The following is a 14,452-nucleotide window of genomic DNA, read 5'->3' as shown; positions in this document are numbered from 1 at the left end:
AAGCACTCACCTCCCTGGCAATGGCGCTAGAAAAGATCTTGATGTCTACTACACAACTTGTTCTTGTAGACTCGTGTTGGGTTTCCAAGCGCGGAGTTTTGTAGGACAGTAGAAAATTTCTCTCAAGTTGATGACCTAAGGTTTATTAATCTGTGGGAGGCATAGGATGAAGATGGTCTCTCTCAAACAACCTTGCAACCGAATAACAAAGAGTCTCTTGTGTCCCCAACATAACAAATACAATGGTAAATTGTATAGGTGCACTAGTTCGGTGAAGAGATGGTGATACAAGTGTAGTAATGATAGTAGATATTGATTTTTGTAATAGGATCAATAAAAAACAGCAAGGTAGCAAGTAACAAAAGTGAGCATAAACGGTATTGCAATGCTTGAAAACGAGGCCTAGGGTCCATACTTTCGCTAGTGAATCTCTCAACAATGCTAATCTAATTGGATCATATAACCATCCCTCAACGTGCGATGGAGAATCACTCCAAAGTTCCTATCTAGCGGAGAACATAAGAAGAAATTGTTTGTAGGGTACGAAACCACCTCAAAGTTATTCTTTTCGTTCGATCTATTCAAGAGTCCGTACTAAAATAACACAAAGTTATTCTTTCCGTTTGATCTATCCAAGAGTTCGTACAAAAAATAACACCATATGATACATATCAACCAACTCTAATGTCACCTAGATATTCCAATGTCACCACAAGTATCCATGAGTTAATTATACGATACACATCAAACAAGTTCATATTCATAATATTCAATCCAACACAAAGAACCTCAAAGAGTGCCCCAAGATTTCTACCGGAGAAACAAAAGACGACAACATGCATCAACCCCTATGCATAGATTACCCCAATGTCACCTCGGGAATCTACGAGTTGAGTTCCAAAACACATATCAAGTGAATCAATATGATACCACATTGTCACCATGGGTATTCATATGCAAGACATACATCATGTGCTCTCAAATCCATAAAAGTATTCAACCCGATAAAACGAAATCTCAAAGGGAAAACTCAATTCATCACAACAAGATAGAGAGGGAAAAACACCATATGATCCAGCTATATTAACAAAGCCCGCGATACATCAAGATCGTGCCATCTCAAGAACACGAGAGAAAGAGAGAGATTAAACACATAGCTACTGGTACAAACCCTCAACCCCGAGGCTGGACTACTCCCTCCTCATCATGGAGACCATAGGGATGATGAAGATGGCCTCCGGTGATGATCTCCCCCTCCGGCAGGGTGCCAGAACGGGCTCCTGATTGGTTTTTCATGGCTACAAAGGCTTGAGGTGGCGGAACTTCTGATCTAGGGTTATCTTCGGGGTTTTTGGAATATTTGGGAATTTATAGGGCGAAGAGGCAGTGCGGGAGGCCACCGAGGTGGGCACAACTCGTCAGGGCACGCTTGGGCCCCCAGGCGCTCCCAGGTGGGTTGTGCCCCCCTTGCGGCACCCCTCTGGTACTTCTTTGGCCCATGTTGTTGCTTCTGGTCCACAAAAATTGTCCAAAAAGCTTCGCTGTGTTTGGACTCCGTTTGGTACTGATATTCTGCAAGGTATAAAACAAGCAAAAAATAGCAATTGGCACTGGGCACTATGTCAATAGGTTAGTCCCAAAAAGTGATATGAAGTTGCTTTAAAATGATTGTAAAACATCCAAGAATGATAATATCTCAACATGGAACAATAAAAAATTATAGATACGTTGGAGATGTATCATGCTAGTTTTTTGTGTGGAAGATCATATGTTCAAATTGTCAATTATATATTATACTCCTCCGATCTTGAAAATGAATATGATTTGTGAGTAGTTCCGTTTGTTCTAGAGGACATGTGAGAACTCTTGTTATAAGTAATCATGTGAAGTTGGTATTCATTTAATATTTTGATGATGTGTATGTAGCTCTTCCTCTAGTGGTATCATGTGAACTTCAACTACATAACACATTAACATGCTTGGGCCTAGGGGAAGAAATTATTGATTAGTAAGTGGATGATGGGTTGCAAGAGGGACAAAATCTTAAACCCTAGTTTATGTGTTATTTCGTAAGAGGCTGATTTGGATCGATATGTTGCATGCTATGGTTAGATTTATCTTAATTCTTCTTTCATAGTTATGGATGCTTGCGACAGGGGGTAATCATAAATGTGTTGTTTGTTCAAGTAAGAACATCACCCTAGCACTGGTCCACCCACATAACAACTTATCAAAGTAGTGAACATGAATCAACTAAAACATGATGAAGTTAACTAGAAGATATTCCCATGTGTCCTTAAGAATGTTTTGCTTAATACAAGAAGTACTTCCTGCTTTGCAATATAAGGATTGGTCCACCTTGCTGCACCTTGTTACATTGGTTACTTGTTATTTGCTATTAATTGTCTCGCTATCAAACTATTTGTTATTGTCACTTTTCAGCACTTGCAGAGAATACCTTGCTGAAACTGCTTATAAATTCCTTCTTCTCCTCGTTGGGTTCAACACTCTTACTTATCAAAAAGACTACGATTGATCCTCTATACTTGTGGGTCATCAATACCATACACATACCAATTTGTATATCACATTACAAAGACTTATAGGCCCGAAATATGAAAGTTTTGATGGGTTAGTAACTTTGGAACAAGAACTATTGAAGTATCATTTACTCCCTCGGGCATCAGACCCATCCTAAAGAATTCCTTAACCGCCTTGACGACATTATCTTTCAAATATCCTAGTTGTGCTGAAAAATCTAGCAGGAAAGCCATCGGGTCCAGGGGCCTTTAGAGGTTCAGTCTGGAAAAGTGCATCTGAGATCTCTTCATCAAAAAACCCACCACGTAACTTTTCATTATCCTTGAAAGAAACAACAACATGAAAAAGACCCAAAATTTCAGAAGCGTCAAGACTTGGGTTGGCTGAGGAAACTTCCTTAAAGTAGGACGTAGCCATATTACTCAAAACAAAAATATCTAAGTGCATGAGTGGGTCTTGTTAATCTCTCTCTTGATGTTGCCAGTTTTTTATTACTCCACTACCTTAGGGAATACATAGTGTTGCGCAAGGCCTCGGTCACGTTGCCTAGGTTATCCATAACACTACAAGCAGCCCATGATTTTTTGATCACCTACGGTAGGCTTGCATTCCGCTCCCAAAAAAATTCCTACTGTCGAGACCGAGCGAAGGGACATGATCATCCGTTGTACCTCTTACTAGCAAAGGTACATGGTCGGATGCACGAACTTTGGTTGAATAGATTTGCATTTGTACCTAAAAAAATTCAACCTAAAATGTTCGCCCCGGCTAACTTTGGGTCCGCCACTGACTACTTCATCTAGGGGATGCTCACAACAACATAGGCATATATGCCTATGTGCTCCCTATGGTGGTATTGAAGTGCGTGAAAGCATCTGTCTCATGGTTGGTGCACCATATTTCATAATGTTCCTATTTAAGCACAAAAAGACAAACATAATAGGATCATAGTTCACAAAGAAGCAGCCATGCATCCTTAACTCCGAGAAAGCAGTAGAGCCCAACTGTTGCTATGTTCATAGTAGCATACACCACAAACATACATGCATTGCATTTAAATGGAATCATTGTTCCCCTGTTGTTGAAGCACACACATCATAGGACTTGGAAGCATCAGTCACATGTTTCTACACCACGAAATAATAACATGATGGTTGGTTGGATGCAGATTCTTCTCCATCCTTGAGGGCGTCCATGACATGATGACAGAAATAGTCTATTTTTCAACATTTTATATTTTTGCCATTGGCATGGAATACCCCACCGAAATTGCTAGAGAATATAAGGGTGCCTTGTTTTGGGGCAAATCTGACACATGCTATCATAGTAAAAAAAATCTACGTCTAAAATGAGGTCACAACAATTAGCATTTTTGCATATTCCGAAGCAGTGAATGTGAAAGACAATTGTCATTTTTTTTGACATGTAACCACATGACTGGTTCATTCTATTAGTGTGAGGCACTGACAATTATCAGAGGAAAAAATTGTGCCACTGTCAACATCATACTCACACACACGAAAAATTTATTCCACTAGCACATAAGCAAATTCTCACTGCTGGCGCCATGGAGCTTCAGTGCTTCCTCTGCATTTCCGCTTGCTATTTCATCAAACACCGACTTACTTTTATGTGAGACGGCGTGCTTCGTACTCTAGTGCACATAACAACCCATGTATGAACTCTCCTTCGAAGCAAAATGTTTACTCGATTCATCTTCAACTTAGTCTTATACAAGTAGCCTCAAAAGTTTAAGTTTGAATCTCGAGAAGTTTATAAATTTGTTGTGTCTCTCGAACACAAACTCTACCCCCAAGCATCCATCCGTAGTCCACTGCCCCAACCTCTGCACCAATCACGCCCCTCCTCCACGCCACACCGTCATTTTCACCTTCGTGACTTTTCTCCTCTCAAACACATTGCACATCTTGTCGCGCATGCCACGCCCGTGGCTTTCGCCTTTCTCAAGGCCACGTCGGTTTCACCATCCACTCATACCTCTGGCTTAACTCATTCGACTATTTGCTGCAAGTTACCCATCGTACACGAGCACTGCCACCACTCGAGCGTGACCTCATCCGTCTCGTGCCTACTACAAACTAGTAAAGACGACGACCAGTCCATGTGCTACCGTTATCTACCACAAGCAACATGATCACACGCGACCACACAATCGACACTCTACAAGGTGTCGGTCCTTAGGGAGACCAACTATGAAACACCACATGCCTACCAATTACGGTTAACACTCCTTTCGTTCAGATAGAGGAAACTATATGTGGCTTGTACCAAATATTGAATTACCAGTTTCTATTCAATACATTCTCGTTTCTACTTTGTTGTTGATGATGCAACTTGAGATGATGAATGCAAGTTCTTTGTCATGACGTGGTGCTCTAGAGAAGCTACACTGCAAACTTCACTCAGTGAGATCAAATCACATACATATGTACTAGTACTTCATTCAGGGGGATGCTAACAACAATATAGGCATATATGCCCGTGTGTTCAACAATGGTATTGAAGTGCATTAAATTATCCGTCTCATGGTGGTTGCTCCATATCTCGTAAAGTTCCTATTTAAGCATGAGAAGACAGACCCAATATGATCATAGTTCACAAAGAAGCAGCCATGCATCCTTAAGGCCGAGAAAGAAGTAGAGCTCAACTGTTGCTAGGTTTGTAGTAGTATACACCACATACATATATGCATTGCCTTTAATTAGAACCGTTGTTGTAGTGTTGTTAAAACACAAACATCATAGGACTTGGAAGCATCGGGATTTAGGACAATGTTGTCATAGGTTTCTTCATCGGGTAACAACAACATGACTGCTAGTTGGATGCATATTTTTGTCCATCTTGAAAATATTCTAGTTTTCAAGATTCTAGATTTCTGTCATAATCATGGAACACCTCAGTGGAGTTGCTAGGGGAGATAAAAGTTCCTTTGTTTTGGACAAGGCTGACATACGTAACCACAACAAGGCAATCCCTTGCATCTACATTGATGTCACAACAATTAGCTTGTTTACATTTTAGATGTGTCAGATTTTCAAGCAGTGAATGTGAAACACAACTGTGACAATGACCAAATCAATCTGTTGGTGTCAGACATAAACAATTACGCCACTGTCAACAACATACTTGTGCACACAACGTCACATCGTCGAGATTCTGTTCCCAACTCCGTGGTGCGCCGCCGCTTTCTTGGCATTTTTCGCCGGCTATTTCATCAAACATTGTCTTACTTTTCTCCGAGAGATGACGTGCCTCGTACTCTCATGCACTTAACAACCCATCCAGCAACTCTCCTTCGAAGCAAAACGAGAAATCCTGTGAAAAACACGATCACCTGCCAGTGGAAGGCTTTCTGCGTTCAGTCAATCTACGCAGAGTGAATCGGTCCCTAAGGAACCCCTGAAAGGGCTGCTGTCCGATGGGTACACGAAAGTGACGAAGTTGCTTTGACTACTGAACCATGCCTGGATCGTCGGAGCGAATTGGATGATCGGACCGAGGGCTGCCCCCTCTTCCCCTCGCTCTCCTTTCCTTAATATTCACCGTCGAGTCATCAAAGCCGTCAACTAATTCAGAGGGGCTCGGCTGGCCCGGTCGCCCTACGCTACTGGCGCTTCCAAAGGCGAAGCTCTCGTCTTTGGCGACCAGCAAACGGAGGGCTAGAACCTGTAGTTTTGAAGCAAGGGATGAGCGCGAAAGCCGTTGCGCTTCCGTACACGTGCGTTTACTCGATTGATCTTCAACCTTGTCTTTGTACAAGTCGCCTCAAAGTTTAAGTTTGAATCTCGAGAAACGTAATAGTACATTTGCCGTGTCTCTCCAACACAAACTCTGCCCCCAAGCGTCCATGGTCCATCCTCCGTAGTACACCGGCCCGACCGCCGCGTCAATCACGCCCCTCCTCCACGCCACGCCGTCATTTCCACCTTGGTGACTTTTCTCCCCGTCGACCACTTTGCACATCCTGTCGCGCATGCCACGGCGGGGCCCCTGCCTTTCGCCTCCCTCGAGGCCATGCCGTTTTCACCATCCACTCACCCGGTCACCCCTCTCCCTGAGCTCATCTGACCGTCCGCCGCGAGTTACCCGTCCCACGCGAGCACTGCCACCCACCACCCGAGCCGAGCGCGGCCGCTTCCATCCCGCGCCCACTACCAGTAAAGACGACGGCCAGTAGTCCACGCGCTGTCGTCCTCCGCCACAAGCTACCGCGTGGGAAAGGAAGGGAAGTCATCGCCTCACCCGCCGCAGTCCACAACCACCACCACCACCACCCGAAGCCGCGTGCGAAGAGCTGGAAACCTCGTCCAGATCGGAGCCAGCCGCAGACCGCCCGTGAGAACGCCGGTTTCGCGCCAACGACCTGCCCACCCACCCACGGACGGGCGCCGGCGATGGCGGAGGACGGCGAGGAGAAGCTGCTCGCCACGGTCCAGCACATCGTGCAGACGCTCGGCAGCAGCGACACCATGACGGAGGACATCCTCAAGGTCTTCTCCAACTACGACGGCCGCCTCTCGCTCGACAAGATCTACGCCGCGCGCGGCGCCGTGGCCGCCGCGGCGGGCGGCGGCGGGGGAGGAGGCGGAGGGGAGCGCTCGATGCCGGCGTCGCCGCCGCTGCCCCCGCCGCCCGCGGCCGCCGTGCCGGGCTCCTCCGCGAGGCCGCCCGTCACGTCCATGGAGCGGACCGTGCGCACGCTCGACCGCCAGATCTCGCAGTTCGTCACCATGGACAGGCTGATCTGGTCCGACTCGGGCGACGCCGACGCCTTCCTCGAGGCCGTCGACGACCTCATCGGCACCGTGCAGGAGCTGGACGCCGCAGGGACCAACCGCATGCTGCTCGACCGCGCCGACGAGCTGCTCAGCCGGTGCATGGCGCGGCTGGAGGATGAGTTCCGGGCCCTAATCGAGCGCCCCGACGACGCGGCCCCCTCGGCGCCCGGCGGGTTCGCGTCCGACGGCAGCGACGACGAGGAGTTCTACGGCGGCGCGGACGGCTACGGCGACGAGCCCATCCCGATCGCCAAGCCCGTCACCGACTACGACGTCGTCATCGACGCGCTCTCGCCGGGCTCGATTGCCAACGTGCACCAGATCTCGCGCCGGATGGTGGACGCCGGCTTCGGCCGGGAGTGCGCCGAGGCCTATGCCGCCGCGCGCCGGGGCTTCGTCGACGAGAGCGTTGCGCGTCTCGGCGTCCGACCGCGCACCGCCGAAGAGGTCCACGCCTCCCCCTGGGAGGAGCTGGAGTTCGACATCGCCCGCTGGATCCCAGCCTTCAACATGGTCTTCCGCATTCTGATTCCCAGCGAGCGCCGCCTATGCGACCGTGTCTTCGACGGTCTCGCCCCCTTCGGCGACCTCGCCTTTATTGCTGCTGTGCGCACTCAGGCGCTGCAGCTCATATCATTCGGCGACGCCATTTCTTCCTCCAGCCGCTCGCCGGAGCGCCTCTTCCGTGTGGTGGACATGTATGAGGCTGTGCGGGACATCCTCCCGGACCTTGACCCTGTGTTCTCCGACCCTTACTCCGCGGCACTCCGCGCAGAGGTCTCTGCAGTGTGCAACACCCTTGGTTCCTCAATCAAAGGTATATTCATGGAATTGGAAAATCTCATCCGCCGGGACCCTGCCCGGGTTGCCACACCTGGTGGTGGTATACACCCCATCACTCGGTATGTCATGAACTATCTCCGTGCTGCATGCGGTTCGCGACAGACATTGGAAGAGGTGATGGAAGGCGACCTTGGTGCTGGTGGTAGAGCTTCTGCTGCCGTGGACCCTGACCGCCCCACGTCTTCACTTGCTGTGCACATCGCATGGATCATGGACGTTCTGCACAAGAATTTGGATACAAAATCTAAGATTTACCGAGATCCGTCACTGGCTTGCATCTTCTTGATGAACAATGGCAAGTACATTATCCAGAAAGTGAATGACAGCGAGCTAGGTGTTCTACTCGGCGATGACTGGATCAAGCAGTTGTCAACTAGAGTGCGTCGCTGGAGCATGGATTATCAGCGTTCAACATGGGGCAAGGTTACAACTGTGCTGCAGATTGGTGGTTCAGGCGTTGGTGCACTCCCAACCAAGGCAATGCTGCAGAAATTGCGGATGTTTAATACCTACTTTGAGGAGATCTACGCAGTACAATCAGAATGGGTGGTAGCCGATGATCAGTTGCGAATGGACGTTAGGGCAGCAGTGGAGGATTCAGTGATGCCAGCATATGCGGCTTTGATTGCCAGGTTAAAATCAGCTCCTGAAACCGGGCGTGACTTGTACATCAAGTACACCCCAGAAGATGTCGAAGCACATATCCAGCACTTGTTTGAAGGAGCAGCAAAGTGATCAGTACCTTGTGGTTCCGATGATAATCTATTTTTCTCTGAGATTTGTTAAGTTGCTGGCAGGGATCTTGTTGAATATCTGTTCCTCAGTAATGGTGATATTCTTACCTCAACCTTGTAGTGTTGTATCATTTGTATTTTGTCCTCCATGAAGAAATTGTGGGGTTTGACAAATGGTGTACATGATTATGATTGTAGGTGTGTGTATGTCAACTAGTAAGGTGATTATTTTGTAACAAAGTTAGGGCCCCATTTTGGTTTCAACAACTCCCTCAATTTATCCTCGTGGCTGTTTTATGGGTGAATTCCAATGTTTATTATAAAACTTCATGTGCTCTAACATTTCCAAAGAATTGCTCTGTTATGATTTTGTGGAAGGCCCTGTTATAATTTTGTGGAAGGTCTAATTCTGTGATTGCCAAAAATCTGTCCAAATTATGAAATCCATGGCAGACCTAAACATGCCATTATCACTTCATAATTGTAACGCTATCAACAAAGAGATGCAGATAAAGTGGTGAATTGTTTCCGTGCCAGGTGAGTCTTCAAAGATATGCTTCATCATATAACCTAGAAACTTAAACAAGGTGTTCTGCATATTTGACAAATTTTTGTCGTTGTTTAGAATGTGGACTGGTTGCATCTTCTAGTAGTTATTCTGCAGGAATGAGTAGTCTAGTCTCAGGATGTTGGACTTTGTTTGTTTCACTTTACAGATTTTCGTTTGTGTCTGAAATATCAAGCTGTGGCTGTTTTTTCATTGAATTGTTGATACTTCTGTAAGCTGGTATCACTGTAGTCCACTAGTGTTGATAAGGGTCCATTTTGTGTATGTCAACTAGTAAGGTGATTATTTTGTAACAAAATTAGGGTCCCATTTTGGTTCCAACTACTCCAGTTTAACCCCGTAATGGTTTTATGTGTGAATTTCAATGTTTATTTAAAGCTTCATGAGCTCAAACATTTCAAAAGTATTGCTCTATTATGATTTGTGGAAGGTCTAATTTTGTGATTGTGGAAAATCTGTCCAGATCATGAAATCCATGGCAGACCTAAACATGCCATTACCACTTTATCACTGTAGCGTTATCAACAAAGAGATGCAGATAAAGTGGTGAATTGTTTTCGTGCCAGGTGAGTCACCTAGAAACCCAAATAAGGTGTTCTGCATAGTTGAGAAATCTCTGCCGTTGTTGTTTACATTGTGGAATCGTTGCATCTTCTAGCAAGTGTTCTGAGAAATGTGTAGTATCTGGGGTGTTGGACTTTGTGTGTTTTACTTTACAGGTTTTTGTTTTATATCTTAAATATCAAGCAGTAGATGTTTTGTTCATTGAATGGTTGATACTCACAATCTTATATTGTGGAACGGAGGTGGTACTTTTGTAAGGTAGCATCCCCAGCGCTCCATTTATATTTTGCTTTTGTTCTAAGATTCATATTAATAACTACTAAATGCCCCCCCCCCCCCCCCCTCTTTTTTTGTCTAAAATGGCTGCATCGAGGAACTTCATTGTGCAATGTACTCTTTTCCAAAATTCATATGGTACCAGTAACTTCCATGAAAGAAATATGGATGCCACAGAATACGTTGTTGCTGATGTGCAGTTGTTAGGATATCATTTTAGGCCTACCATAGACACGTGTCCGTTGCAGGCATGCAGCTGCCAGCAGTCAAATACACAACTGTTATACTTGTTCAGGCGTTTGTGAGTTAGGGCATGCTGCTGTTATGGCCTATGACTAGGAATAGCCTAATAGCCAATCACACAGTGAGCGCATACATGTCCTCTTTTCACCAATTTTTCTAGTTAAGTCATCATATGCTATTTGTGTCTGTTAGTTTAGTTTACCATCTCAGTTTTCTATGCTTAACGAAGTAGCTCATTGTAACTTCCTACTGGAATCAATTTTGTTTGCGTAATGAAGTTCCTTTACATGATGTGTCCCCTTTGTCTACTGTGCCTAAAAAGATGGGGCCTGACTTTCCTCGCACATCAGCGGCAGTGAGCAGACATCGGAGCTTCTAGAACACTTGGAACTCTTGGGAATTAATTAAATTTCCCCTAATACCGCTGAACTGAGTTCTAGGGTATACAGCTTAACAGTATTCTCCATGTTTTTTCTTCTTACACTCTGTTCCTGAGGTATGCGATGCATTGGTAACTGTGGCTATACTTTTTAAGTAACACCTTGTGACTTTTTATTTGCACTGCAGATAATTGGACATGCCTCTCTTCCCTAAGTGTAGATTTAGGAATGAAAATTATATGTTTTATTTCCAATGCCGATAACTGGACATGCTGCTGTCATCCTCAGTGCCTTGTACTGGGGCTTGTAGGTTCATGCATGAAAGTTGGCCTGAACTAACTGTTGCCTTTGAAACTCTAGGGCTCCCAGAGTGATGCTGAATTGCAAAGAGGGTCAGAAGGTAGTGTGCAGCCCTCGGCCCTCGGCCTCCATTACAAGAAGTGACGGTTCCTGGTACTGCAGTGCTCTACCTGGCTGTGTGTTTAATGCTAATTACTCCTGGAAGTTGCTTACTACTTGCTGTAGTGATCCATAATCTGGACAACCCAGTGAATCTCAATATTGGCACCTGTCAGAAATAAGAAGTACTAACAGATTTGAAAATTCAATTTTGATCCAGTAGCCATATGCCACAACCTGTCTCGTGGCAGTTTCGACTGTCCAATTATCTAGTAGTTGCTGCGCATACTTCGCTAGTGCTGCTGGAATCAGGTGGTGCACATTGGTTGGATTAGGTTGGGACGTACTCAAGGAGTACCCTGTGTATAAATTCTTTCCCTGAACAGGCAATATTGCATATAAATTCAGATGGTTGGGGCTTGTTGGCTACTTGGCTTAGGGTCATGTGAGACGAAGGGTCCGCTGATGCCTGATGATGATCACTCTAGCTGCATCTTCTTCTGATTGGGTTCCAGGACAGACTAGAAGATCATGGGAAGATCCCCACATCGAAGAGTTTTTGCCCTTACAAGTTACAACTATGACCAAGGTAAATGGTTTTAAATCAGTTATGATACAGACAACTATGAATGTTGTTTGCTTGATTGAAGATCTGTTTTCTTAAGGTAGAAACAGGAAATTTGCATTCTGCACCATGTGCGATGCATACAGCAGAGGGCATTCGGACTGCTGCTCCTGGTGTTTGATTAGTTGATTGTTATTGCCATGCCTTGATTCCATTCCAGTAACAAGTTATTCCAGTATGTTAGAAGAAAATGGGTTTACAATTTTGCATGCTCCACAATTGACGGTTGTTGTAAAGTAAGAATTAGTTCAGTCAATTATTAAGTTTGGTCGTTGGGAAAAAGGATGCTGCGAAGAAAATCCAAAAAAAAAACAAAATACATGGCTTCGCCCGGGTTCGAACCGGAGACCTTCAGTGTGTTAGACTGACGTGATAACCAACTACACCACGAAACCGTTATTTATTTTAGTCGCCTCGACTTGTATAAGTATAAGTTGCATAAGGCCAGAAGTAGATCTGCTCTTTCTTTCTTTTGGGTTCACATCGAATGACAAACTACTATTTTATTTTGCGGGGACAAAAGGGGGGGCAGCCCCAGTGCATGTAGCTCCCGCTTGCGCAGGGTCTGGGAAAGGGTCCGACCACTTTGGGTCTATTGTACGCAGCTTTTCCCTACATTTCTGTAAGAGGCTGACCACTATTTTTTTTTCCTGAAAGACAAACTACTATTTCAACTTCCTGTACACAAAATACGAACTGCGAAAGTGATGAGCTGGGAAATGTCTATTTAAATCAGGTCCTATGAACCTAGAGAGGTCAACATCTACATAGTTCACAAGTTTCTGTCGTTGTTTAGAATGTGAACTGGTCACATCTTCGCAGTTAGAGCAACTCCAACGCGCCGACCCAAACGGACGCACGCTGATGTGCACGTCCGGTTTTTCATTTGGGTTGGCAGGTGCACCCAACGGGAGGCCGACCCATTTTCTGCCGACGTGGCCGAAACTTAATAATTAAGCATAATTATACATAAATGACCGGCCAAACACCGCCCAAAGTCCATTTAAACATAAATAAAAAATTTAAAAACTCTAAATAAATGCCCGCACGCTGCCCTAGTAGACCGCCTTGCCCTTGCCCTTGCCCTTGTCGTCATCGTCGTCGTCGCCGCCGGTGAGGTCAATGAAGACGGGGGGAGGCCCAGCCCAACCGAACGTGGCTTGAGAGGCCGCCAGGGCAGCCTCCTCCGGCGTCAGCTGCGGCGGCGACATAGCGGCGAGGCGGGCGCGCTCCTCCTCCTCAAGCCGCAGAGCCTCCTCGTCGCGGCGCAGCAGCTGCTCATATTGCATCTTCCACTCGTCGTTGGCTCCCTCCTCGACGAGCCAATGCGCCTTCCAGCGCTCAAGGTGGGCCGCCTCTTCTTCCAGCGTGGAGGCGAAGTAGCACGGAGGCGCACTCACCTACTCGCGAAAGATGGCCGGTCCACGAATAGGACTCCTCCGACCAAGGGGGGGGGGGGTGGTGACCGCTTCCGCGTGGGCGTTGCCTCGCGCTCCGGCTCTGGCTCGGCCTTGGGCTCGACGAGGGGCGGCGCCGGTGGCGGTGGCAGCACGAACAGGGGCGCCTGGATGGAGTCCCCCGCCGTGAACAAAGCTAGGGCTTGCTCCAGCCCATCCCAATGGGTGTCCTCCTCGAGTTGGCTCGTCTCCAGCGCGTGCTGCAGGGCCTCCTTGAGGGCGGCTTGGTACTCCGCCTCCGCCTCCTCTTCCTCCAGTTGTACCCGCAGGGGCGGCGGTGGAAGGTCATCGTTGACATGGACGCGCCGAGGCAGCGCTCCTCTTCGTGCTCTAGCGCAAACCAGCGCTCCCAGTTGGGGGTGTCTGGCGTGTAGTCACGCATGGCGCGCTGCTCCGGTGTGAGGAACTCGCGCCGCCGGCGAACCTCCTCAGCGTGCGCCCGTGCGGACCGCGGCGCGGGATGGGGATGCGCTGCAGGTCCAGATGCCAGCCGTGCGGCAAGTTCACATATGGATATGGCACGGGCTAGCGGTACTGCCAGTGCCACCGTGCCTGGTGGACTGGGATGTACAACCGCTCCCGCTCCACCGGAGGCGTGCCGCGTCTAGCCGGCGGTGATGTAGCAGGGTACCCGCGGGAAGAGCTTGCTCCGGCGCTGAACCTCCCCTTCTTCCCTCCCTTCTCGTTGAAGAATACCATGGCTGGTTGGATGCTTGCTCGCTGGCTAGGGTTTGGTGTTGGCTGGCTGACTAGGGTTTCCTAGTCGCCGGCGAGGGAGCAAAGGTGGCCAGATGTGGACGGGGGTTGTGGATGAGGCCGGACCCACCACACGCATACATTAAAAAGGACGGGCACGCGGCTCTTCTACACACTGCCAGGCAGGCCCGGTGTCGGTGGTCGTCATAAATATGACCGCGGGCGATAGTTGGGCGGCCGACATGCGGGGCCGCGGCGGACACCGAGGGGACGCGCGGCGCGTCCGCGCACACGCATTTCAGGCGCAATTTTGGGCCGGAAATGGGT

The 14,452-nt window shown here is 47.5% G+C and overlaps 1 protein-coding gene and 1 non-coding gene across 2 annotated transcripts; one reads left to right on the top strand and one right to left on the bottom strand.

The window, feature by feature from the left end:
• The first annotated feature begins 6,568 nt into the window (after window positions 1–6,568).
• On the top strand, window positions 6,569–9,201 carry LOC123136825 (exocyst complex component EXO70B1). The gene has a single exon (XM_044556334.1). It carries the CDS (start codon window positions 6,957–6,959, stop codon window positions 8,916–8,918), a length of 1,962 nt encoding a protein of 653 aa, XP_044412269.1. The 5' UTR covers window positions 6,569–6,956; the 3' UTR covers window positions 8,919–9,201.
• Window positions 9,202–12,293: 3,092 nt separating this feature from the next.
• On the bottom strand, window positions 12,294–12,367 carry TRNAV-AAC (transfer RNA valine (anticodon AAC)). The gene has a single exon. It is a non-coding gene; the product is annotated as a tRNA-Val (tRNA).
• Window positions 12,368–14,452: the final 2,085 nt, after the last annotated feature.

Source organism: Triticum aestivum, chromosome 1B, assembly GCF_018294505.1.
Source record: "Triticum aestivum cultivar Chinese Spring chromosome 1B, IWGSC CS RefSeq v2.1, whole genome shotgun sequence".
Lineage (NCBI taxonomy): Eukaryota > Viridiplantae > Streptophyta > Magnoliopsida > Poales > Poaceae > Triticum > Triticum aestivum.
The sequence above is the reverse complement of the archived record's forward strand: the minus strand, read 5'-3'. Positions and strand labels throughout refer to the sequence as shown.